Source organism: Polistes dominula, unplaced genomic scaffold (genome assembly GCF_049000335.1).
Source record: "Polistes dominula isolate Pdom_NZ unplaced genomic scaffold, Pdom_raw_medaka contig_246, whole genome shotgun sequence".
NCBI lineage: Eukaryota > Metazoa > Arthropoda > Insecta > Hymenoptera > Vespidae > Polistes > Polistes dominula.
Genome location: NW_028300928.1, coordinates 559459 through 585875, shown reverse-complemented (window position 1 = coordinate 585875; position 26417 = coordinate 559459). Strand labels below are relative to the sequence as shown.

The following is a 26417-nucleotide window of genomic DNA, read 5'->3' as shown; positions in this document are numbered from 1 at the left end:
ATGTTCAACTGTAATTCTTGATGGTACGTATCCTTTCTATTTCGAATTGGTCATTTTCTCTTTCTCCGTCATTAGCTATTAAGCTGATAGAGTTTTAATATAAACGCTAGGTCTGTACTTCGTTTCATTATGTGAGCATATACGTTCATCTAGAATACAATTATTATACTATTATAGTGCAAGTAACTGTACTTATATGCTCAAAACTTTAGAATTCCTCTTTGTTCTTGAAAATCCAAAATTACTGTTCACGAAATACTGATATTACATTTCATTCGAAGACAGTTCAAATTCTATAATTTTTCTTTCTTATGGGTATTAGAAACGAAACTAATGAATCGGATGCAGAGTTGGATTTTGTTAAACCAACTTCAAAAGATCCGTTATCTCTGTCTTTAAGATTTATTTCGATGGATGATTCGAATATTTTCAATTATTCTTTGTGACATATATTGTATATATATTTACACCTATGTATATGCGTACTTAGGTACATATCTATTTATGCAAAGTATATGGTATTGGGCAGGATGAAATTGAGTGTGAAAGATGAATGAACTCGAGACGAGAAAGGATTTTATTCAAAGCATAGCCCTCTTCTCGTGTCTTTTTTCCATCTAATTATTATCAGACATTTTTGTACTCGCCAATATACGCACAAATATATATACATACTTGCCTATACTCTAATATAATTATTATACTAAGAATAATAATAATACTTTAATTTTTACAATTAAAGTAGAGTATATATGCCCATAATTATGAAAGTGGTCTAAGTCATATATCTCTTGTTTTCAGATATTTCAAGATTTACATTTGAACACTCTATATGAATTTTATATAATATTGAAATAACAAACATTATCTAACGATTCATTTTTGATAATATCGTGAAAATTACATTGAATTTATTTAGTTTAAAATAATGTGGTGCGTAATAACTGATAAACTTTTTTTTTTTAATTTTGACTTAGATCATTTTCATAATTACGGGCATATATATGTATATATATATATATTATGTTTTTTAAGGTGTAATAAATGAGAAATTCGCAGTCTAAAAATAAATGATAAAAAATGATGAAAAATGATAAAAAGTATATATTTTTTCTCGGTGTATAGTTGGCATACAAACAGACCATCCGTTTATTGAGCAAACTGTTCGTTCTTCGAGTCATATACATACAAGACGTCTCTTTCGAGCATACTTGACTGTCGAACTTAACGCGAGTCTCTCCCTACGCGTTTACCTATACTTTTTCTTTTTTTATAATATAAGAGAAAGAGAGAGAGAAAGGAAACTCTCTTTACCTTTCTCAATTTTTCTTGAAACTTTCCTTAGACGATGAAATCTAACGAGACGATAATTATTAAACCTTTTTATTTTTAATTTCGTTCATTTCAATTTGAGTTATGCTTAACGGTCACGCTTAATTGAATATAGGTTTGGTTATTGGAGGTTGATCGGAAAGTTTGAAGAAAAAAATCGATTTTTGTTCATCGACTTATGATAATCACAGAGAAATGATGCAAGTTCGGAAACCCGATAATGATGATTATTAAACCAGTGGCTATTAATCAACCGATTTTCAAGACGTATCATGTAATTTGTACGTTAAAACAGTGGCTTTCGAATTTCTTTTATAAATGAATTCTTACTCTGTATATAAAAAAAAAACCTATATTAATTATTATAAAGAATAAATATCTATGAAGATCCCGAATATAAAAGAAACTTCAAATTATTATTATATTGAATTACATTACGACTAAAAATTGATGAAAAATATTTTTTGAATGCATCCATTCGATGACATACGATATAACGTAAAATATACAAGACAAAAAAAACCTAACTCATTAGGTATCATTTTGGTTTATATATATTACATTATTTTGCGATTGTACACGCCCAGTAAGTAATTTGAAAAATATACAAATAAAATACTAATAAAGAAAAAAGGAAAAAAAAGGGACGATAAGAACGCACGAGTCGACTGAAAAGGAGCTGAAAATGCAAAATGATACACACGCGGATTACGAGTTCATTGGCATCGATTTCAGAGGAACGATAATGATCGGTCGATTTTGCATGTGCAACCGTTAAATATCGTGTTTGAGCTCATTTACATACTTATGCTTCGCGGCTCGTTTTTGCACTTGAGCTTAATCTCCAATGTGCAATGTGTATTCCAACCATACTTATTATAATTTACCGATATTTTCATAAAATTCGCCTATTTAATTTTATATTTTACTTCATTGTGCGCTAATTTCTCTTTATCTCTGTCTAAATATATCTTTTTCTATCTGATTGGGCCAAAAATGTAGGCCTTTTTTTTTAGTAGAAAGTTAACAAAATAAAAGGATAGGAGGCGTAGACAAAATTTTCTTGAATAGATATAATGGCCTTTTGAGTTCGGTACATATCTATATACATACTTACCTACACACATACACTTACATACTCTTGAGCGAGTAGTTTCGTGAAACGTCTAACGGTTAGGGTATTGTTCTACTACGTCGTTGGATAAATCTGTCAAACTTTTTTTTTCGATACTCCTACGGATATAAATAAATAAACATTTGTTAAGTATAAACAAAACTTTAAGCAAGTATAAAAATGTATATTTCTTATCTTACAATTTTTCAACGTTTTATTAATGCACGCAAAAATAATGAAATTTTGTATTGACGTACTTTGAGTTAATCTAACTGTAAATCCCGAGCAGAAAGCTCGAAATTCCAGCACATTTAAAGCCAGGACCCTTAAAACGATCGTAATTCTTCAATTTTACGAACTATTATAATGTTAATGTGTATCATTAATTAAATCTGATCTCCTATTGGTCGTTCTCCTGGACTATACTTAGGACCGATTTAAGGATAAGATAAAGAAAAACTTGCGCAAATATCTTGTTATGTCATTTCAAGGAATCTTAAGATATCATGATTTGGGTTCCTCCCCTTCTTGACAGAAGATAATAAAAAGAAAGAATAAAAAAAGTATTATTAAAGTACTTTTCTTGACATGCCAGACCCTTTTGCCTCCATCCTTTAATTCTGATTGTGAATGGCAGGCAAGTGTTTTTGCGGTATCTTGTAATTTGACTTTTCAAACGGGAAGAGAAAGAGGAAAAAAAGAAGAAGAAGAAAGAAAGCAGTTCTCTTCCCTTTCTACCGTCTTATTTTATTTTTTCGTTCGAATGACGAGAAAAGAGCGTTGATGATATCACTTGGAAGACGAACGAGCTTAAAAATGATACGTGTTGGATGATAACAAGACACTCATCTCGTCGGAACAACCAGAACAACTCTCTTAACGTATGAAAATTATTTATCCTCTTTCTGACACACATGATTTATTAATATTCCTCTTATTATTAGTAATAGGTTTAGAAATACAAATCCAAATGATAACCATTAATATAATAATGTAGCAATTATATTACAATTATTATTTGAATTTTTTTTTTTCGAAGCAAAGGAATGCATAAATTTATTAGCAAAAAAAAAATATGAAGCTCACCGTGTTGCAATTAAACAGCCGTAAGCATCATAAAAGTTCCGGACTTATAAATTTTCGCGAATATGTTGACAGATTTATTACGTGAGATCTTGTCATATTTTTTCAGTCCTACTTCTGTCCTCTCCTATTTTCGTATTTTAAATTTAAAAAGTGATTTATTATAATAATATACATGTCATCCAAAAAGTTGTTTTATCCGAGTGATACATGAATAATTGATATTGCGCCAATTTGCGCAAGTTCTTAGAATGATCAACAAATTTAGGAATCACCTTAATCATCCAGAATCAAAAGTGGCAAAAGTGATAATTAATCGACTCATTATCTTCGTCAAAATATGAATCGAAAGATGAATCGATAGCAAGAAAGTGCTCAAAAGTTTGAGCACGCGCGCGAACGATCATTAGCAGAGTATCGGAATCTCTTTTAAGAGTAATTTGATGAAAAGAAAAGAGGAAAAAAAGATGGACATAGAGACACAAGTTTGTCTTCGGTGACTTGTTTTACCGGTTACGTTCAACCTACAAAGAAGTCACATCTTTTAAATTCTTTTATCCAAATTTATTTCTTCTTCTTACCTAATACGATTCTTTGTAAAATCAGTACTCTTATATGTCCAGTATTGTCTTCTTAAAATACATTTTTATTGTAAATTTATATTAAATAATTTCAAAAGAGTCCATCATGCATTTGATTATTATTCAAAGCTATCGCGTGCGACGAACAATTTATTTATAATAAATAATAATTCGTCACGCGTCGTAATACTATAAGGAAGTTTTACTTTTCTACAAATTTATAAATTTACATTTTTATTATAGACGGATGTCACCAAATAGAAATAAATAAATTAACAAGTGTCATATTAGTCAGGTGGTCGTGAATAAAATACGGTGGCTGTATAGACAAGAAACGTCACAAAAATGGACACTTTTTTTACGAGAAAGGAATTAAAGTGCAACGTAATCGAAAGAGACAATTTTGAGGATTTATCGATCGTTAAAAAAAGTCTTCTCGGTCCTTCTCCCCCCCCCCTTCTCTCTCTCTCTCTCTCTCTCTCTCACGTTTAATTGGAAGCCTTCAGTATTCTCGCCATAACAAATTTATGTTTCTTTTTTTTATCTCTTTTTTACTAAAGACTTTAAGACTTTTCGTTCGCATTTTTATTGTTTTCCTTGATTATTTATTTGTGTATTTATTTATATAGACAACAAAATAGTTAATTTTTCTCATTCTCTATGATTTTTCTTTAGAATGCAGGGAGTAAAATGCGTCTCCTAGCGCTCGTTCTAGCGAGCCTTTTTGATCTTCTGCGTTTTGCTCATGGCCTGGAATTTATGGTTACCAGACATTCCAATGGAGACATCTTTACGTTCGAAGGTAATCATAAAACGAAATTCTTCATATTAATTATTATTAAATAACTGTTAATATAAATATTTCTATTAGTAAAATTCCATATAAAATTGAAATAAATAATATAATATCATTTTTCTTTTGTACTATTCAATTCATCTATGAATTGTTAACAAAGTGTTTATGTTTGAATTGATAAAGTCAATGTTTTGATAGGCGTTAGAGAGTATAATTTATTTGTTGGTAGGTACTTGTACAGAAACTTGTACAGTGCTCAGCAGCGGAACCTCCAGATCTTTATCCAGCAATCCTTCGACGTTAACTCTTTCGCCATTCAACACTTCCTGTTCCTGTCAATGCAACGACAGTCTACCGATTTTCCGGGAAGATTTACAAATTTGCGTCAACGATATCCATGGTAAGACAAATTATTGAATTAAACCAAAATATAAAGATTTTCAATATTCAACATCAATTTGCATTGATCGATGGCGATCAAGTGACAGTAACCAAAAAAGGTACCTGTACATATAATATATATTTAACTGTCGTATTACCAAAAGAACATTCAATGTCCGTTCACACGTAAATGATTTATTACATGTAATATTAAAACCAAGATCTCCTCTTACACGTGCGTTTACTTTTTTGCTTTTATATGAACATGAAAAATGAATTTCAAAAGCCTTCTAGCATCCCTCTTTTTCGAGTAAGTATTGTGCGACACAGCGTTTTGATAATGATACCTTCTCTTTCAACGAAATAGCCAAGAGAAAGTTTGGCTCATTGGTAAACATGCGTAAACATGCGTTAAGCGGTCAAATTTGAAAAAAGAAAAAGATCATTTTCAAATTAATAACAGGTCCTGTCAGGGTAATATAATAACAGGTAACATCATTTTCATTAATTATTATCGGTCATCGATGAAACTCAAATATTTTTTCTTAGATTCATTTGCTTATTAGTATATATATATATATTAATTAGAAAAATTAAAGTGAAGACACAAAATCCATTTTTTATTCTATGAAATCTGAAAACTCGTCAAGACTACACCCTGAAAGTGTATGCATAAAGAAATAACAACCTGTAACCTAATAATTTAGATAAATTATACAACAAGATAAGAAGAAAGAGAGAGAGAGAGAGAGAGGGAACAATTTGAACGGCGATCTGAATTACGCGTACCGCCAAAGAAAGCAATAATATGGAAGTAACCCTTTCATCTTCTTTATGCATATAACAACCTTAAGTTTTAAAAAAGAAGTATCATTTCTTTCCCTTCGAATATTGCACTCTCATCAAACATGATTGAATAAGTATGTTTAGGTCTAATTTGATATCACATTTTTTACAATACTTTAACATTTAAATGTTGTTACAATAGTTAACATAGAAAAATTGCATTTATATTGGTACATGCAGGGCTTTAGAGAGGAAGGAAAAGAAGAAGGAATTGTTGTCCCCTTATTTCTCTTGACATTTTTCGTTTTCATATGTACCGTTTTCAATCGAAGCGCGTCATTGAAAATGATTGCTCCAACTGTTCGAGCAAAACAAGCAACAATTCGCATCGTGTTCTTTCTCGAAACGCCTTCTGGCCATATTCCGACACGATACGATCGAATCTTCGTTTCAATGCCATGACATTTGCATACAAAGGATGCAACGAGAGAAAGAGCGCCAGGGATACAAGTTTATCCAAGGTCAAAGTCAAGGTATAGATCATTTTTGCAAATTTTCCCTTCCAACTCGACAAAATGAAAATGACGTAACGATCGTTGATGTTTCGATCCTATCGACGAACATTTCTTAATAAGATACATAAATAAAAGCTTTACGATCGTTGTATGAAAAGGCTAAGTTAAAAAATTACGATCATCATGAGTGAGAACCACGCATGAATTTGCCTTTTAAAAGACTATCGTTTCCACGAAATATACGCGTTTAATCTCGTCTCGTTAGCTCGTAAATATGTTTTACCTATCACTCGAGAATTAACAAAAGTTGACAATAAGTATTCATTAAATTTCCAATTATCAACTTTTATATATTACATTTTTATTAAAACCAAATTCAATATTATTTTCAAACTCTCTTTATTTAATATAATTATTATATTTAACATTGGTTGAAAGATAAAAAGTTCAACATTTGTCGAAAACTTATTCTTGACTCATAATAATAGCAAATTTGCAAAAATATTTACATAATATAAGCATATATACTATAAACTTGATATTCATTAAGATAATTTTGGTATTTTTTGTCGAATTTCAATTACATATCACTTCCCTCTATAATTATAATCATTTTAATCGACAAAATGATCGAAAATAAGTGAAAAGATCTTATCACTGACACGTTCTTTTTCAAGGTGGACGTATTTTTTAACTAACATAAAGAACGTACGATTAACGGTAATGCTGAAATTAATTCAAAGAGAAGGTATCGATATTATTCAGCATTCTTGTTCACCTTCTTTGAGGTTGATTCAACTAATTGGACACTGATTTACAATTTGAGATGCTTCAGGTTGGGTTGATATCGAAACCGAACGGTAATATCGATGCGACGGAGGTCTTCGAAACGTAGAATTAGGATGGGAGGTACATTTTCGAAAAACCCTTCCACCTTATACTTTTCGGCATCCAAATGATTAGTATAATGCGATATACTTAAATCCTCGTTATATTTCTCGCAAGCCAAAGAGAAGGATACATATTTCCAATCTTCTTTTTCTGATAAATTGATCTTATAATCATTTACAATCAATATTTTGTATTCAATTATTTAATGTTCGCAACATTATAAAAATTATGAAATAATCACTAACACGCTACTAAGTAATTAAACGATAACTTTGCTTTTACTTTGCTTATTCTTAACCCATTACCCGCCACAATACGAAAATGCAATACAAAAAAAAATTACATTAACTGTATAATGATATTCATACTAACCAAATAAAACTATTTTTGCAACAATTATTTTTATTTTATTTAAATATAAAAATTATTTTCTATCATTGATTATTGATTTAAAATAAAATAGTGAAAATTTGTAATATTTTCGTATTAATTTTAACGAATATATTTCATTCTGAAGTTACAGTTATTAAAAAAAAATGTGAAAATGGTTTCAAATAATTTGTCATACGATACAGTTAGGCATAATTTTGTAGGATCTCATGTAAGATGATAATCGAATCTTTTCGCGATAGAATATTGAGCGTGTAGAATGTTAACTGTATCTTTGGAAGCACGCATCGAGACCAAGCAAATCTTCCGAATCATAATCGAGCACGAACGCAACTTAGTCCGTTGCCAGACTAAGGGTGAATACTTGGCGATCCAATCGCTGACCTCATAGCTGATCTTGCATCAGGACTATAGCCATGGACTGTAGCCATCAATTCATAATTTCTTCACTTGCCTGGGACCAGTCTTACGCTATACAACTCGAACATTAGTTAAATTTAAACAATCGAGAAGTTATAGTCAACTGATTCGTTATTTAAAAAAAAAAAAAAAAAATTCTTTATTAACTTGCATTATTAAAATGAATATATTTATAGATTTATTAAAAATTTCGTCTCTCATTAATATAATGGATATATCATTTTATTCATTTAAATAATGTTTATACACTTCAAATGAATATTAATAGTTAAAATACAAATATTGTGTTACGTTGTTGGATCACGTTGTTGAATCACGTTTAAGATTCAAAACTACTGTAATAGTCTTTCTCGCTTTACATAGGAATTGCTCTAATAATGACATAATTATGTAACATCTCTATTTCTGTCCGTATATGTATGTATATACATATATAGATATTACGCTTGTGAGACTTAATTTCATGCTATCTAACAGTTAGCCACTTATGCACGGACGTGCCACCTGACTCGCGTAAATATTTCTTTTTCCTTCAATAGTTACGTGTTTCTATCGTGAGAAAAAGATTTAGTGTATGGGTTTGTAAAAATTCGAATTTATAAAGATATTCGTTGAAAGACAGCCGACCATTTGAATTTTAATTCTAACGTTAAAATATATGGAAGATGTTAGAACTTGAGAAATTTTTCTAAATTTATCATTTCAAGGTCGACGACATAATCAACACTTCGATTTAAATCTTTTTACCTTAGATTAATATTTTAAAGAGAAAAAATAAATGAAATCAAGATATCTAAGTATTTCAAATATTGTCATATCAATGTTAAATTATTGTAATTTTATTCAAAGTTTGCTCATAAATTTGATCGTCCGCTTATAATAAATGAAACTGTAACTATCAATTAAAAATTTAACTATAAAACTATAAAATCATTTTTTCGAAAATGTTTCCGCATAATAGCCTATCAAAGTGTGCCGATAGGATGTTTTGCTTGATGGATCATAGCGTTAAGGTATTTTGTTATGCGTCAATTCACCGAATAATATTATCTATATACATATATATCGTGAGAACGTGTTTGAGATCTTATTTTCTACAATTTTTTTGTTTTTCCAAATAATATTTTGTCTTTATTTTGAATGAAAAATGTATCGTATAGAAGATACAAAATATTATAATAAAATGAAGCATTGTTTTAAGCTACGATAACTCTCTCAATAATAATAAAAAAAAAGCTGCAGTGAAGTTAACGGTTCAGGAGAAATTTCAAAAAAATTGATCACAACAAATAAAAAAGAAAGAGAGAGATAAATAACTATGTTAATTACAGTGTAAGTAATTAATTATCATAGTATAAAAATGTGTCTGGGCAAGAGTTTCTATAGAGTCGTCGTCACGTCGTCAAAGAACATACGAGATATATGTATGTATGTATGTATGAAAGTACCTCGAGGATCTTGCAATTACAGAAGAGTACAAAAAGAAAGAAGAAAATGAAACAACTTGAAATTAAGTGCAATCTTCTACAGATTGAAACCTTTTTAATTATTCTACACAGCATAGAAAAGTACATTTTCAAATTAATTACAAATTCGTTTTGTTTAATTATACAAAATGTACTTTAGTCATTTCTAATATTTACTTATCATTAGTATAAGAAAAGGAAGGAAAAAGATCGTTTGTTTATTCCATATAAGTTTTTTGTGAAATCATAATACATTTAAATTTACGTCTAATTTTGACAGAATATTTACAGTTATTAACAAGGACTTTGGTAAAGAAAGAAAGAAAGAAAGAAAGAAAGAAAGAAAGAAAGAAAGAAAGAAAAAAGAAAAGATGGTAGGATAAGCCGGGTTAACTTGCGGTATTTAAAGGCGACTCACTTACAAGCTCGAATCTTCGATCGATTATTTACTATTATCGAAAAGATTCTAATGCGGTCTTGGGATTTTAGCTGCACAGGGTGTTTCATAAATAATTTACATATTTATATACATATTTACAAACATAGGTACCTTAGTTTTCAAATTGTAGATGATTCAAGAAAATATTCCGAGTTCCTTTCTTATTTTCTTTAATTCTTCCTCGCTATATTTCAACGTTGATTGGCTATACACTGGACAGACAATGAGAGTACTTTGGAATGTAGGAAGGAAGATTTATAGCTTTCAAGTGATAGATAAATTGCTTGGACTTACAAATAATTCTGCAAACAATTCATTGTAACTTTACGTTAAGTGGTAAATGTGCATAGAATGAAAACTATTTTATCTGATGAAAGTACCTTCGTCGCTTTTATCTTAGAATAATCAATATTGTGTTAGCAATACAATATATTACATATATATACTTATATTAGCGTTAGTTTAATTCGAGGTAATGATAAGAGATAAGAGATGTAAATAAAATATATTTAGATTAAATCGAACCGTAAGTTTTTATTATAGCAGAGTATTAAGATGAAGATGCGAGTCGCGTTTACCGATATGATCCTTTATTGAGCGGTCGCATAAAGTCCAAGACAGAAATTTTTCCCGTTTCTCGCGAAGCGGTACGCTCAACGAGCAGGTAGATAGGTACACAGAATACAAATTATTTATTCGTTGAATGGCTGAAGTAAGTTTCTACATGCCAAGCAGGATTTACCGCTTTACCAAACAGGATTCAGCAGGATTCGTGGCAGTAAACGTTAATAAGAATCATTAATATCGATAAATGATTCCGTCCCAAACTATACACGGTAATATATATAAAAATGTTTTATGAATATTTGTAATTACAAAATTGGAACAAAATTTCATCGTATGTGTAAAAGTTATTAGTCTTGAAATGCTAATTGTATAAATTGTTACGAAAAACAATTTATTATTATATTTAAACATTAAAGCTATAAATAATGAAAAAGAAAAAAAAATGAACGTCAAAGAGATGGAGTAGAATTTAATCGAAATCTCATTTCTCAGCATAAGCTCGTGCTGTTGCTCGTGTCGCTTGTATGCTAATCGACTAAGACCATATCTATTTTGTGACTTTCTACGCTCACGATGAACAATCCATGTAAGGAAATCGGATAACTGTCGAGTGATAAACGATTGGCAAAGTTGGCCTAACGAAAAGAGTCATTTGAAGTTCTCGCGCTTGACCTTGCGACCTTAAAGATCGTCGCCATCCGACCCTGACATAGCCAAGGAAACTGGAAGCTATCTCTTTTATATCTACCTACTCTCTATACGTAAATGATAGATCGTGTCGCAATTAATGACGACTGGTTATACAGCGATATCCCGATGAACCTACTAAAATATAATCGACCTACTAAAATATTCAAATATTCATGTTGATTTTAATTAATAAAATAATTGCTTGTACAATTATTGCAAATTTCAGAATGCAGTGTTGCTGGATTTCTTAGTAATTCGGGTCTAATTGAACGAGTGCCATACGTTTTTCTACCCCAGCGTGGTCAAATTATTTATCCGCATGCTGAAATTCGTTTCAAAGGTACATACACGCGATTTTGTCAATATAATTTCATTCATAATTCATAAAATATTCGTATTTCTTGATAACAGATGTAACTACTCCTGTTTGTGGAATAACAGGAGCGAGACAATTAGGAAAATCAGGATGGTCGGAATTAAGAAATCTATCAAATACAGAACCACCGTTCAGATTGTTTCGCGACGAAGGGAGAACTTTTCTTCAGGTTACTTTTCATATATATTATTATCATAGTATTTTGTGTAATATATTATTTTATTAATATTACAAATGTTTACAGTGGATCGGTGAAAGTGGATTGAGAGATGCGGCAGAAGGTCGAGTAGTAATTGCCAACCTTATATGCAGAGATGCATCACCGCAAGAAAACAATACTGGCGTTTTTGCACCTTGCGTTGCATTTAGAGTCGCTGGATCGCCATCAAGAAGTAGTTCGTATTTTAAACTTCCTATCAAAATAAATATAAATCGTGATGATTTTCAATAATTCATTGAATCTTTCTTTCTTTTTTTTTTCATTTATTCAGACGTTCGAGAAATAATATTTTCATCAACTTCTCAAGTTTCTCAAGGACTCTCGGCTACCGAATACGCTGCCATTGGTCTTTCCTCTGTCATTCTAGCTATCATATACGTAGCTAGTGTATCGCTATATCTTCATAGTAGAAGAGGAAAGAGAAAATCGATCGAAGAACCAGAACTTACGTTACCTGGTCCAAGAGAAGGTCTTGCTAATAGTGTTATTAGTGGTGGTTTTATCAAAAATAATCCACTGTTAATCACATCGAGGCACTTGGAAAATGATACTAACAGTGTTTTAACCGAGAACGAATTAGGAGACGAATTGGTTCAGAGTGATGAAGAACAAAATTGTGAACATGTTCGTATAGAGAAATAAAACATATAATATATATAAATAATAATGACATTTATATTTTAAATGATAAAAATAATATATGTGTTACTGTTAAAGCATTTAATGTATATATTGACAATGCATTGAATTTGTAGAGCCAGTTTACTTCTGCAATCGTTCACCCGCGCTATGTATATCTAGACCATTCGGAAACTGTATTTGGATCTGGTTCAATGCTTGGAGAAAGATTACCCGAAGAGGATGTTAGAATAGTTGAAACAGTAGATAATTCTCATCAGCAAGAAGTACCGGTACTTCCAGGTACTCAACGAAGAAAATTATACTTCAATCCTGCATACTTCGATAGGCAATTGTTATTGGTAAGTTTTTTCAAGCTTTTAACATTTTTTATTAAATCAATCGAACGATTCTAATCTCAGATTTTTGTAGTCTCCACCTCCAGCTGCCATAGAATTTCTTCTCAAAATTCGTGAAGTTATTTCAATCGCGAAACATAAGATGGCTGCTAAAAAATTTGTTCCTACTCTCGTTGGTAAGATTTTTTTGAGTTACTTTTGACTATATTAGCACGTGCTATAAATTTTGTTCGTAATAGGTATTCCAGAGGAAGAAAGTGACGCGGAACGTAGTAATTCAACTAACAAACAGAAACAACAAGAAGAACAAAGACAACGAGAAAAATCGATTTCGAGTTTGTCTCAAAATGCGGCGACAAAATCGACGAAATCGACGAAATCGACGAAGTCGATGAAATCATTGAGATGTACAGGCTGTCCGGGTTGTGCGAACTCTTATAGAAATTTAGCGATATTTCCAAGAAACGATCAACCTAGTCCAGGTGAAAGTAAAGTTCGAGCTTGGTTGGAAGATGTTAAACCAAATCAATTGCATTGGCTGGAAAAGATCGAACAAGAACAAAAGAATTGTCGCAATGATAAGAAAAATTTTGTCGAAAATTTCGAATACGTGAAAGAATTAGCAAAATGCGATTTCCTTGAATTTCACAAAGAAACAAGAAAATGTTCATTCTCTTGGCAAGACAATTCATCGATCTTAAGAATTTCAAGAAACGTTCATCAGCCAATTATTGCTAGGAGTGAAATTCTAGAAAACGACGATCGTTATAGCGTCTCCAAAAGATCGACAAAATCTATGTTCGAAAACTCGAGTTACATTGAGCAATGTAATAACAGCAATAAAGAAAATAATTTCATTGCTGAAGATATAGTTAACGAAAAGGTAAGAAAAGCTATAGAAAATTCGTTTATCAAACAAATGGAAGAAAATGCTGCGATCGAAAAGAAAGAAGTTGAAAAAGTCAATGACAATAAAGTATCTGAAAAAGATGTAGAAAAAGATTTTCCTAAGAACGATAATAATACTAATGAAATAATAACTAAATCCAAAGGTAGACTTCCAGATATGATTAAAGAATTACCAGCTTCGAAAAATACAACCAAACGGATAATGGATGCTGTGATTCGTGAGATGGTTGACGCTAAAGTATTGGAACATTATTCGAAGTCGGTAAAGATGAGCGATTACGAAGTTGACAGTTTGGAACGTTTGAAATATAATAGAAAATCGTCTACCTCGCCGGAATCTATAGATCAATCGAGTCCAACTTTATCAACGGCTCTTCCTTTGGACGAGGAATTGACGATACAAAATGCAGTAATCAATGGTCAAACTGGTGAATCTGTACTTTCCAAATTGAAAAAGAACGTGTTAGAAAAAAATTATTACAATGCTTTGCCAGAATTAATCGCGCAAAAATCAGAAGTCTATTCCTTAGTGAGTGAAGTTTACGTGAACGATGGATACGTAAGTCCAGCTGGTAGCGACGATTCTGGTCCAGATATACAATACGAACCAGAAAATCCTGGACATTTGACAATCAAGGTACAAGATTCACCGGATAATTATGTCAAACAAGATGAATCCGAATACGAACCGGATACTTTGGATAGGAAGCCAATGAAATTAAAGATTAATGATGAGATAAGTAAGGAAAAGGAAACGATCAATGAAATTTTTATGGATTCTTTGGAAAGACCAACACAGATATTACTAAAAAGTAAAGGTAGTTTTCGTAGCGACGATAATCTCGAACAAAATGATTACGATCCTTTAGAAAGACGGGGTTATGGTAGTCTTCGGGAAATATACGAAGCTAAATTAAGATCGAATTTGAAGGAATCTAATTTCTTAGGCAGTAGTCATTCTTTAAACAGTGATATCAGTGATAGTTTATCATGGAAGAAAAAGAAATACTTAACACCTGAAAAGAGACAAGCTAAAAGACAAAGACAAGCAAATTTCAATCAACCGGATGTTGTACCATTACCACCAACCGAAAATATATATCAATCTCCAAAAGCACCTATACCTGTAGAAGGAGCAATACAACAACAACAACAACAACAAGCAGTCCTTTCTTCGTCTACTTTGTCGTCAAAAAACGGCTTATGGGACAGGAATAATGTCGAAGCGGTTGACCCTACGGCTAGCAACGGCTCTCCTGTCCAAAGCGATGGCTATGAAGTAGGGTATAATAACGATCAATATTATCATCACAGAAATCTTCCAAAAGTTTCAACTTCTTTATTAGACCTGGAGTATCTTAATAACAATAAATGTTCGCGGTTTCAAGAACATTTATCTTTTGTTACTTCTTTCGAAGAACGTGAAAGATCAATGAAAATAATTTCAGATAAATCATCTTCAGGACCTACGAAAATTGAAGATAATGGATACATAAGTAGTACTGACAGTAATAGTTCACGTAAACAATTATTGAAATCAGAAGTTAGCAGTGTCTCTGAAACGGATGAAACTGAATCCATTTGCGATGGAGCTGCTAGCGAAAGTGGAGCCGAGAGTATCGGTACTGATAGTGTTTTCTTTGGAAATCTGCAAAGAATTTCTGAAACCACCAATTCAGGTGTTCAATTGAAAACAAAGGACTCTTCTCATTGTCGACCCTTCGATCATAGAATTTATGAAAAGACGAATTTTAATCTTAGCGATAGCGAGACTGAAAGTTTTGTTACTGTTTTGCTACCTAATTCTACTGTAACAAGTTGAATTCTTTTTCTCTAGAATATAAAGTAATAGATTTTAAAATCTGTTTCAAGCGTATTATTCATTAAGAAATAAAAATCGATCCCCCTGGGTCACTGGAAGTAGGATACGTATGAAACGAGAACCGAACTGCAAATCATACGAAATAATACGCATGCAATAACAAAACCCAGTCCTAATAAATAAACAAGGTATTACTAAAAAAAAAAAGCAAAGAAAGGGAAAGATATAAATTTTGTTTGCTTTAATGTTATATTACTGAAACAGTAGAGTAAAACAGAAATATTAATGTTACAATTGTATTTGAAAAAATCTATTTTTACGATGTTAATTAAATATATATTTTAAGTAAATTTCATATTTTCACGAAAATGTCTGGTACTATTTTAGACATGGCCGGAAGTGCAATAAATAGTTGATATCTAGATTCTATGAAATCAAATTCAGTGAATTAAGTTATAAAGGATTTATAAATTTAATATATTATATTATATATATATTTTTGTTTTCATACATTTATGTTAGATTTTTAAAATATGTAGTACATATTATCGCGTTGTATATTATTAAATATTTTTTATTACATTTTTAAAAATAAAAAGAATATTTTTTTTCTATTATACGAAGACTATTTGAAAAGTTCACGGCTTTTTAACCATTTTTAGACATATGTTTTACTTGAAGAATAATGTAATTTATACAAACATCAAACAAACAAAAGTAATAAACAACTGCAAATATTTAAAATAGCTTTAGAAAGAGAAAGAGTAACATTATAAATTAAAGTGATTTAATTTATAAAGAGTTTGTTGTACGAGTCATAGTTTATTATTAATTTAAGAAAAATTATAATATTAAAAAAGAATAAGTTAAATTTTATTAAAATATTATACAGTTCAGTTGTTAATAGTTGCCATATACATATATCATATTTTATCTTCTCGAAAATTTTATATAAAGTTGAATAATAATTTAATTAAAACTCTTTTTCTTTTTTTATTGTTTGATAATTTATCACTGTTATAGATTATAATTTATTCTTAGTTCATTAATATTTAAATATTTATCTTTAAGTATTTATGGAAACAAATTTTTTTATAATATTGTATATTATTTATCTTTTAATACACCAGAAATTGTTCTTTTTTTTTTATAAAAATAAGAAGCGCACGCTTCCGTGTACCTGCAAAATGTGTATAAATCAGGTAAATTTTAATATATATATATAGATATAATACTTTTAAATTAATTAAGTACTAATCTTCTATATGTCTAATAGAATACTTAATTTTGTTAATATTTTATATCACTTCAGTATTTATATAAAGTGACTCACAAATGTATTTGAACGCTTACCATGAAATATTTAATCAATTATAATAAGTATATTATACATATATACTTGATGACCTTAATAAGAAAAAAAGATTAAAATTCCTCAAGGAATTTATTTAATATTAAACATTCATATCACACACTTCACTTCTCTTGTCTTTTATTGTTAACTAGCCATGGCAACAAAATATTACTATATCTATTTTATTTTTATTTGTTAAGATTTTCTTTGTTTTATACTACAAATAAATTATATAATATTGGTTGAACATATTATACAGTTGTAGATATTATTATACAGATGTCGTTTTTGTATGATGTTAGAAAACTTATACGATTAGGATATTTGGTATTTGTTTTTTTTTGTCATCTAATATTCATCGATTTCTATTATTGTACGTTTTTATTTTGTTTAGCACTTGTATCTAACATTTTAGATAGTACTCGTAACATTTCTGTTCTGTACTCATTCATAAAATTTAATTCATTAACCAAACCAGAACAATTATTATCTATTTTAAGAAAATAATCGACTACAGACCAAATAACTTCACGGAATGATTTAAGCATTTTTACTTCCCTGCAAAAAATTCTCAATTAACATTTATATATAATGGATAATTACTAAAATTTTATAAAATTAAATGAAATAAAAAATATTTACTCTGATGTACATGAAAACTTCAGTGTCTTCCGTTCTCTTAATATAAGAGTGATAGTTTCCTGATTATTAGAATCGTCATTAGGCTAAAAAATAGAAAAATAATTGATTTTCATTTTTGTTTTCCTTTTCATATATTATTTTAATAACAATCAAAATTAAAATTAAAATTTATAACGTACTTCCTTACGTATGTGACCTGCACCGAAAAGTAAAAGTGTTAAGGGAGATATTATGCTAGTATTATATACCAGCATATAAGGTATGTTTTCATGATGAACACCATAAAGATATGTCAAATATGAGCTAGGCCAAGATGTTCTTTTATAATTTACACTTTCTACCATTATCTTAACTGCACGATTATTCCTGAAATAAATATATTATTAGTTATTCGCACATTTATAGTTTCTTTTTATAAAAAATATTTATATACGTACTCATTTTTTAATTCAGTTCTTTGTTTAAAAATACCTCTGTAATAAGAAAAATCATTTTTTTGAATTAACTTATTGGTAGAAGAGAACATAATGCCATAAATCAATTCGTCACAGTATGTGTCTTTACTTGGAAGCATTTCTGAATATAAATAGCTATGATCATGATCTTGTATACCATAGATCTGTAATCTATTAGAAAACATATCACGTATTTCTGTAAATGTAAAAAATTTACTTAATAATAAATTAAGAGTTTAGTGAATATTCTATCCAAATATTAGGTCGAGTCATAAATAACTTCCGTTTTTTATGAGACAAAGAATGGCGTTTCTGCGACTGATAAGTGCAAGACACCTTTCATGGAGTTTTTTTGCACTCTTTGCAATTGTTGAACGTATCTATTGGATTTTGCTCCAATATTACCTTTAAAAGGTTCATCAAAGACGGAAATACGTCCTGCAATCGGTTCATCGGTTCATAAGATTGTATCTCCAGAACGGAATTTTACAAACCAATTTCTGACTGCCCTATCAGTTATCAGTCCTGCACTGTAAACGTTGCATATTTTTTCAGTTGCTACCTTAGTGCTATTGCCTTGTTTCAATTCCTAAAGCATTACATGTCGAATATGCACTTTTTACTATTCATTTCAGTGGTTAAGAAAAACGGTTAAATGTAACATTGACTACATAAAAAAGTTGACAAAAAACTAACTGAATCCTCATCTATACAGTGATATCGAAAATCAGTTTGTTTCGGTGACTTAGAGTAGATAAATACGAAAAATAGATTCTACATAGCCGCATCGGAAGTTACTTATGACTCGACCTAATATATTATAAATATAGATACGTACTCATAAATAATTGCATCCGGAAAGGATTAATATTCTTTTCGTTACAGAACAATTCACTTTTAAAATTACTTTCATTCAAATTTTTGTTCCATTCTTCATATAACTTTGCTGTAGCAAGATGATCACTTGTTTGATGATAGATCTCCTTAACTTCTTTTTTAGAAGATTTATCACTTAACGTGTTTACAAAAATATCTTGGTCCATGGAATTAAGTGTAGCAATAGATAGAATAGGTTCTGAACATCTGTAAAAATATATAAATTTATAGTTAAAGAAGAGAAGAAGAAAGAAGAAGAAATGGAGCAAATAAGGAACGCAAAGACAGAAGAGGAGATTTGGAAGTACATAAACAAGGGTAGGAAGAAGAAAGGAGCAATAGGTGAAAAGATAAAGAAAGACAGGCCTAGGGATGATGCAAGCAGGAGAAGCAATAAGGAATGAATGGGATGGATGAGTGGAGAAGGCAAAAATGTAAACCAAGTCACACCACATGGCTGTAAAGCTGGGTTAAATAAAGATTATCTATCTATCTATAAATTTATAGTTTTAGAAACTTATTTACAAAGCAAAATATAAATTTATGCGTATAATATTATTTTGGCTTACTTGAAAATTGTTGAAAGAATCAGAGCCTTGCCTAGAGACGGATGTATTGAAATATGTGCTAATCGTTTTCCTAATGGAGTTAAATGTTCATGTTCATCAATAATATCTAATTGCATTAATGTTTTTAATGCATTATGTATTACTATTCGACTAGGTGGTTCAATCATATGTTCACAAAATTGTGCGAACTTCTCATCAGTGTGACATTTAATATTAATAATTATTGTTTCCAGAGGACTGAATAGTATCTCAGGCATTGGATTAGAGCGTAAATCATTATATTCCGTTTTTGTTATAAAATGATAACTTTCACCAGCTTGTACTCGACCAGCTCTTCCTTTTCTAAATAAGTATATATAGAATATCTTAATTAATTATGAGTTAAATTAACTATCTTGTACGAAACAATTATTAATAATATAACATATTTGTATTAATAAATAAATTATTATTTAATAATTACCTTTGTTGTATATTTGCTTTTGATATTCTTTGAGAATGAATACTAAATTTGTCATTATCCCATGTAGGATTATTTTTAATAGTGGTATCTATTACATATACAACATCAGGAACAGTAATTCCAGTTTCAGCAATATCTGTAGCTAAAATAATTTTTGTAGTGTTTCGTGGTGCTGGATCAAATATTCTCTGTTGTTTACCAATCGGTAATTTAGAATGAAGTTGAAGTATCAACAATTTTTGTTGTATTGAATTATCCATCGTAAGTAAGAATTTTATATTTTTAATTTCTGACCATCCTGGCAGGAAGCATAATATTGTACCAGGTGATTTTTTATTAAGAATCCATTTTATGAGACTTACAATTTGTTGGGAATCAATCGTTAATATATTTGTATTTTGATTTATATCATTTTCATAAAAATCCAGATTCTTTTGCTTTGTTGGTCTAGGTAATACATCCTTAAAATCTTCGAGGAAATGCATTTTAACAGGGAACATCTTACCGGGCACATCAATCGTATCACAATTAAAATATTTTGAAAATAATTCAGTATTAATAGTCGCAGACATAATAATAAGTTTCAATGAAGGATTATTTAAAAGCGCTCTTTTAAGTAAAACAAAAAGTATGTCAATTTCCATTGTACGTTCATGAACTTCATCCAAAACAACATGACTGTATCCTTTCAAATTAGGATTGTTCTGTATTATTTGACATAAAATACCAGTGGTACAAAAAAGCATTCCAGCAGGAAACTGTGGATATTGTTTCTGTAATCGTACACTATATCCCACTACATCCCCAACAGTTTCTCCTCTTTCGGAAGCAATACGTTCTGCTAAAGAAATGGCAGAAATTCTGCGAGGCTGCGATATCAAAATATTACAGTCCGTAGCATTTCCCTGTTTTATATAAGAATCCATTATAAATTGAGGAACTTGTGTTGTTTTACCACAACCCGTACTACCACTGATTAATAAAATGTTATTATTTTCCAATTTCTTTAGTATTTTTCCCTAAAAATAATAATGAGAAGTATTATTACTTATATAAACTATTATTATATAGAAATTTGTAAATAAAAATTTATAAACACATATATATATTGTCTTACCTATATTGCAAAATAGGAAGATCACTGTGCTCGTTAACCGTTTTAGATAATAACCTTTCTTGAAGCATCTGATTACGCTTGTAGCAATACGGAAATGATGTAAATATTACATCTATGTCATTCTTTTTGCGCAAAGTAAAAAGATCACTGCTTGACTTAGGAGATTCAATTATATTTTTTACATCCTAAAGTCAAATGAAATTTTTTTGAATTAATAATTTAATATCTTTAATATATACATCATACTGAACACAAAAATGACTATAACTTTAAAAGACTTTTTTATGTCCCCTGTTCATTTTCCTACATACAATATAATATTCTACATATATAAATAATATTGAAACTTACCACTTTGTATATGTGAAGCAATTCTTTAACTTCCTTCAAAATTTCAGAATCCAAATGAATAGGAACAGGTTTGTGCAATTTAGCTTGTATTTCATTTTTCGTGTATATTATCGGTTTACTATTCTTTAATTTACCTTGCTCATGCAACCAGTATAAACACTTGAATGCTGCCTCATTTGAAGCAGACTTTTTAGATTCTTTTATTTCAGTAAATGACTTTTTTGTAGGCCAAGAAACTGAGTAAGTACATTCCCAAAATAACTTCTTTTTAATTTTGCAGCTCTTATATTGTATACGAAGTAAACTTTGATCAGCTAGTTCATTCTTTAAAATTTGATAAATATTTGCTACGGCACTACGGCTATCTGGGTAAAGTTTAGATAAATCTAAAAAATATAAAATATACATATATATTAAGTAATTATTTAGAGAATTTATTTATATTAATGAATACTTTACCTTTATATAAAATTTCATTTTCTATCAATTTTGTATCATTTATTGCTTCATTTTCACCTTCACATTTTTTATGCGTATTTTCCTGGGAGATATAAATGCTTGATGAAATTAATTTATATTACATATAAATATATAAATTTAATTTTATGAAAATTATTTAAATAATCACATATTTATTATTTATTATTTAGTATTTACCTTATATAAGTCGCTTTTCCTAAAATTCCCAAATTTTTCTGGACTTTTTACTGTTGATCGTTCTAGTTTTTCCAAATCAATGTTTTCTACCTTCAATAAATAATACAATTATTTCAAACATTATAAAAGAAATAAATGAGAAGTCTTGTACGTATAATCATTATTTTATTACCTTAACTACATTAGAAGCTAATCTTGGTTTTGTATTTTTTACATGACTGCATAGCCTTATCCTACTTGGATGATATTCTTTAATGAATAGTTCACGTGGTTTTACCAAATGAGGAGTTCGAACACTAGATATATTGCATAAAAATAATATACGTATATATATATATATATATATGACATATCCAAAAGAAATAATATTCGTTTTAATTATATGGACTTACAAATAATGAGTTCTTCCTTGAACACAAAATATCACTCGAGAACCAAACATTTTTCTAACAAAACATAACAAACATGTAGACAGCACATAAATATTATTATTATGTATAAATCAATAATTAATATTATTATTCTATTATTCTATTTTAACTGTTTTTGTCATTTTGTCTACACATGGTTAATTTTTTATTGTATAATCATACTATACAGATTGAATTTTGCACGATACAAAATCATAGAATAGAAGGTGGAAGTAGAAACACAGGAGAACAACGCTGTATATAAAAAATGTCCGCGAAATGCCGAAAAAAATAAAGTTTTAGTCTAGAGTGCGCTGTAGTCTCGCTTGAGCTAGGGATCCTATAGGAGGGATGCGCCATGTACATTGCTGGGGGACCGGAACTCGATTTTGCGCGCGAATGATTCAAACATTGAAATAATTATGAAATAATGAATTGCATTAAATACAGAAAAAAAATGAACTATATTTAATGATAATTAAAAATTTATATTAAAATAGAATAGGTTACACGAGAAAATTATTATAAATTCAAGCGGTTCCCCAAAATTTTCAACTAATGGCACATGAGCTGAATATAAATGGCGCATCCCTCCTACAGGGTCCCTAGCTTGAGCGCCGGAAACGCTAGGTGCTAGGAACTTTTTCTTTTATCCCTATGACCAAGAAAATACCCAAAAAGTATGATATGGAATGTGCAGGTACTTTTACTTCTACCTATTGATGAAACTGACATAATTACATTTCATATGTAGTCACATGCGCATCAAATTTCCCGCGCGATTCAGCGTTGTCTCTTCTCTCTTTCTTTTCTCTCCATTAAATTCGACTATTATTTTGTCGATGTAGAAATATGAAATTTTTGTATTAATGTGTTAATGTATTAATCTATTAATATATGTTATATCTAATATATCGAATTTATTTATTATATTAAAGTTAATTTATATCCAAAGTCAAAAAATAATCAATATGCCACCAAAGAGAAGTAAAGTGTCTAAGGTTGGTAGAAAATATCCATTAATATAATATAATTTAATTCTCATTTCTCAATAATTAAATATTTTTATTTAATTTTAGACTAATGCATCCAAAAGTAAACTTGCCAAAAATAAAAAATTATCTGATGTAGTCTTAAATAAGAATCCTGATTCTAATAAAGAATCTGAAGAATCTTCTACAGAAGAAACAGAAGAATCAATTAAAACTTCTGAAAAATCTACTAAAAATAACACCAAAACAAAGAAGAAAGAAGTCAACAAAGAAGACGTTAAGAATTCTAAAGAAACTGTTAAAAAACCTATTGTCGATGCTTTGAAAGAACTATCTTACAAAAATAAACGTAAAGCAAATGGAAACGAAGAACCTATTGCTAAAAAAGCTAAAATTGATAATAAACCAGCTCTTAATAAAATTGACACTAACTTAAATGAGATTCATTTTGATTGCGATAAACTTAATGCGGAAGGAATGAAATATAATTTAAAAATTAGTACGTGGAATGTATCTGGGATTAGAGCAGTTATAAAGGTAAATTTTACTTATGTATTTATTGTACAGTTTTATGATCACATACATACTTTCATGTAAATATATATGAAAATTCAATACTGATATTTTATGATGCAGAAAAATGGAATGGATTATATTATCAAGGAAAATGCAGATATTGTTGCACTGCAAGAAACTAAATGCGACACTAATAAATTACCAAGCGAAGTAAAAGTGCCAGGATATCATCATTACTATACAGATAGTAAAAATAAATCTTGACATATATTTATATATACCACATTAACTTACTAATTCATTTAACGAGTGTCTACCTTCTTAACAGGCAAAAAACCTGGCTATTGTGGTGTAGCTATATATACAAAAGAGAAACCTATTAATATCAAATACGGTTTAAATAATTCAAAGCTGGATGAAGAGGGCAGATTAATTACAGCAGAATATCCTAATTTTTTTTTATTGAATGTTTGTGAGTTATTTATAATAATATATACAAATTTTTATATATGTGTAAGGTATTATACTTTATCATATCATATTGTATTATAGTATAGAAGTAATCATATTCTTACAATTAATATTAATAATTATTAATAACTTAAAGTGTGAATATAATGTATCTTTAATTTATATATTTTTAAATTATTGTATTTTGTAGACGTACCAAATGCTGGAGCTAAGCTGATAACTATGCCCAAAAGATTAGAATGGAATGAAACATTCAAATTGTATGTTAAAGAATTAGATAAGAAAAAACCTGTTATTATCTGTGGGGATATGAATGTAGCTCATCAAGAAATTGGTAAGTACAATCGTGCTTTACTTCCAGTAAATAAAAGATTATTTAACAAACAAAAAAATCAATGTTATCTCCTACAGATTTAGCGAATCCTAAAACCAATACAAAAAATGCTGGATTTACTAAAGAAGAACGAGATGGTATGACTGACTTTTTAGATCAAGGATTTGTCGATACATTCAGGATGTTATATCCAGATAAAGTAGGCGCTTATACTTTTTGGTCATATTTTGCTAATGCAAGAAGTAAAAATATTGGCTGGTAAGTTTAGAATTGTTGCTTTTATTTTGATTTATTCCATTTACACATATTCAGTTTAGCGTGCTTGAGTTGTAAGAGCCTATATATGTCGTCTTTAACAATGATATACGTAGGTTGGAACTGAAATAGTGACAACTATTTATTCACAACCGATACAAAAGAGTTACATGTTTGCATCTGTTACTGTCCTTCAAAGTAGTCACCAGCGTTGTGTAGAACCCGTTGCCAACGAGTTGGAAGGCGTAGTATACCATTAGCAGAGCCTGTTCTGTTGATGGTGCGAATGGAGCGGTCTACTGCCTGTCGAATCTCTGGAACAGTTTTGAAGCGAATGCCACGATGGGTTCCGCATGAATTGACGGAAATGCAGAAATGGAGGCGTTACGACGCTGCTCAGATGCACTTGGAGCGCTATGAGCGCGAAGGAGAGGCTTTCTTACGCCGTATCGTAACACTGGATGAGACATGGCAGTGTACCGCTCCATTCACACCAACAGAACAGGCTCTGCTAACGGTATACAACGCCTTCCAAATCGCTGGTGACCACTTTGAAGGACAGTAACAGGTGCAAACATGTAACTCTTTTGTATTGGTTGTGAATAAATAGTTGCCACTATTTCAGTTCCAACCTACGTATTTTTATATAAGATATATTTAAGACAAAAATTAGAAGCATAATCGTTATGAAATATAATTACATATATATATACTTTTATTGTTAATTTATTTTATTTCTAGGAGACTGGATTACTTCCTGTTATCTGAACGTATCAAGAACAAAGTATGCGATAATGTTATAAGAAGTAGTGTTTATGGAAGCGATCACTGTCCAGTTGTCTTATACATTAATTTATAAATTAAATTTTGTACATCTCTTTTATTAATTACTCCTCATTTAAAATAATAATAAAAATAATGATTTCATACGCTCTATTGATTGAAAAATATACTTTTTAAAAATAGAAAAGTAATTTCACAATTTATTTTTTATTTCCCTCTTATGTTATAATAATAATCGTAGTAACATTGAATTAATCTCTAATGATCCTAAATGTATCTTCTTTTCCTATTATATTAAAGAATATGTTAAATGTTGGCAATTGGAAAACAAAATTGATTGACAATTATATAAATAATAAATTGATTAATTTATGCTGACATAATTTAAAACTTTTCTGTTAACTAGAGAAAAATATT

The 26417-nt window shown here is 29.7% G+C and overlaps 3 protein-coding genes across 3 annotated transcripts in view; 2 read left to right on the top strand and 1 right to left on the bottom strand.

The window, feature by feature from the left end:
- Nucleotides 1–17043, top strand: part of sha (shavenoid) — a 29312-nt gene extending 12269 nt beyond the window's left edge. Inside the window, exons 2-10 of the mRNA XM_089171425.1 lie at nucleotides 4786–4912; nucleotides 5136–5306; nucleotides 11678–11791; nucleotides 11863–11996; nucleotides 12072–12222; nucleotides 12319–12671; nucleotides 12803–13027; nucleotides 13098–13200; nucleotides 13264–17043. Of these exons, the coding sequence (XP_089027551.1) occupies nucleotides 4801–4912; nucleotides 5136–5306; nucleotides 11678–11791; nucleotides 11863–11996; nucleotides 12072–12222; nucleotides 12319–12671; nucleotides 12803–13027; nucleotides 13098–13200; nucleotides 13264–15755 (3855 nt within the window). The 5' untranslated portion in view covers nucleotides 4786–4800 and the 3' untranslated portion in view covers nucleotides 15756–17043. The remainder of the gene's footprint in view (nucleotides 1–4785; nucleotides 4913–5135; nucleotides 5307–11677; nucleotides 11792–11862; nucleotides 11997–12071; nucleotides 12223–12318; nucleotides 12672–12802; nucleotides 13028–13097; nucleotides 13201–13263) is intronic.
- A 234-nt stretch (nucleotides 17044–17277) lies between these two features.
- Nucleotides 17278–22915, bottom strand: LOC107072441 (ATP-dependent RNA helicase DHX30). Its single transcript, XM_089171426.1, is given in 13 exon segments — nucleotides 17278–17667; nucleotides 17752–17834; nucleotides 17931–18117; nucleotides 18189–18402; nucleotides 19045–19289; nucleotides 19652–19993; nucleotides 20115–21129; nucleotides 21227–21416; nucleotides 21583–21968; nucleotides 22042–22123; nucleotides 22240–22329; nucleotides 22412–22535; nucleotides 22632–22915. Coding segments are annotated over 13 exon segments (3198 nt in total). The 5' UTR covers nucleotides 22682–22915; the 3' UTR covers nucleotides 17278–17477.
- A 490-nt stretch (nucleotides 22916–23405) lies between these two features.
- On the top strand, nucleotides 23406–26187 carry Rrp1 (Recombination repair protein 1). The gene is made up of 7 exons (XM_015332377.2): nucleotides 23406–23650; nucleotides 23729–24178; nucleotides 24278–24404; nucleotides 24486–24629; nucleotides 24819–24962; nucleotides 25040–25220; nucleotides 25959–26187. Exons 1-7 carry the CDS (start codon nucleotides 23621–23623, stop codon nucleotides 26074–26076), a joined length of 1194 nt encoding a protein of 397 aa, XP_015187863.1. The 5' UTR covers nucleotides 23406–23620; the 3' UTR covers nucleotides 26077–26187.
- Nucleotides 26188–26417: the final 230 nt, after the last annotated feature.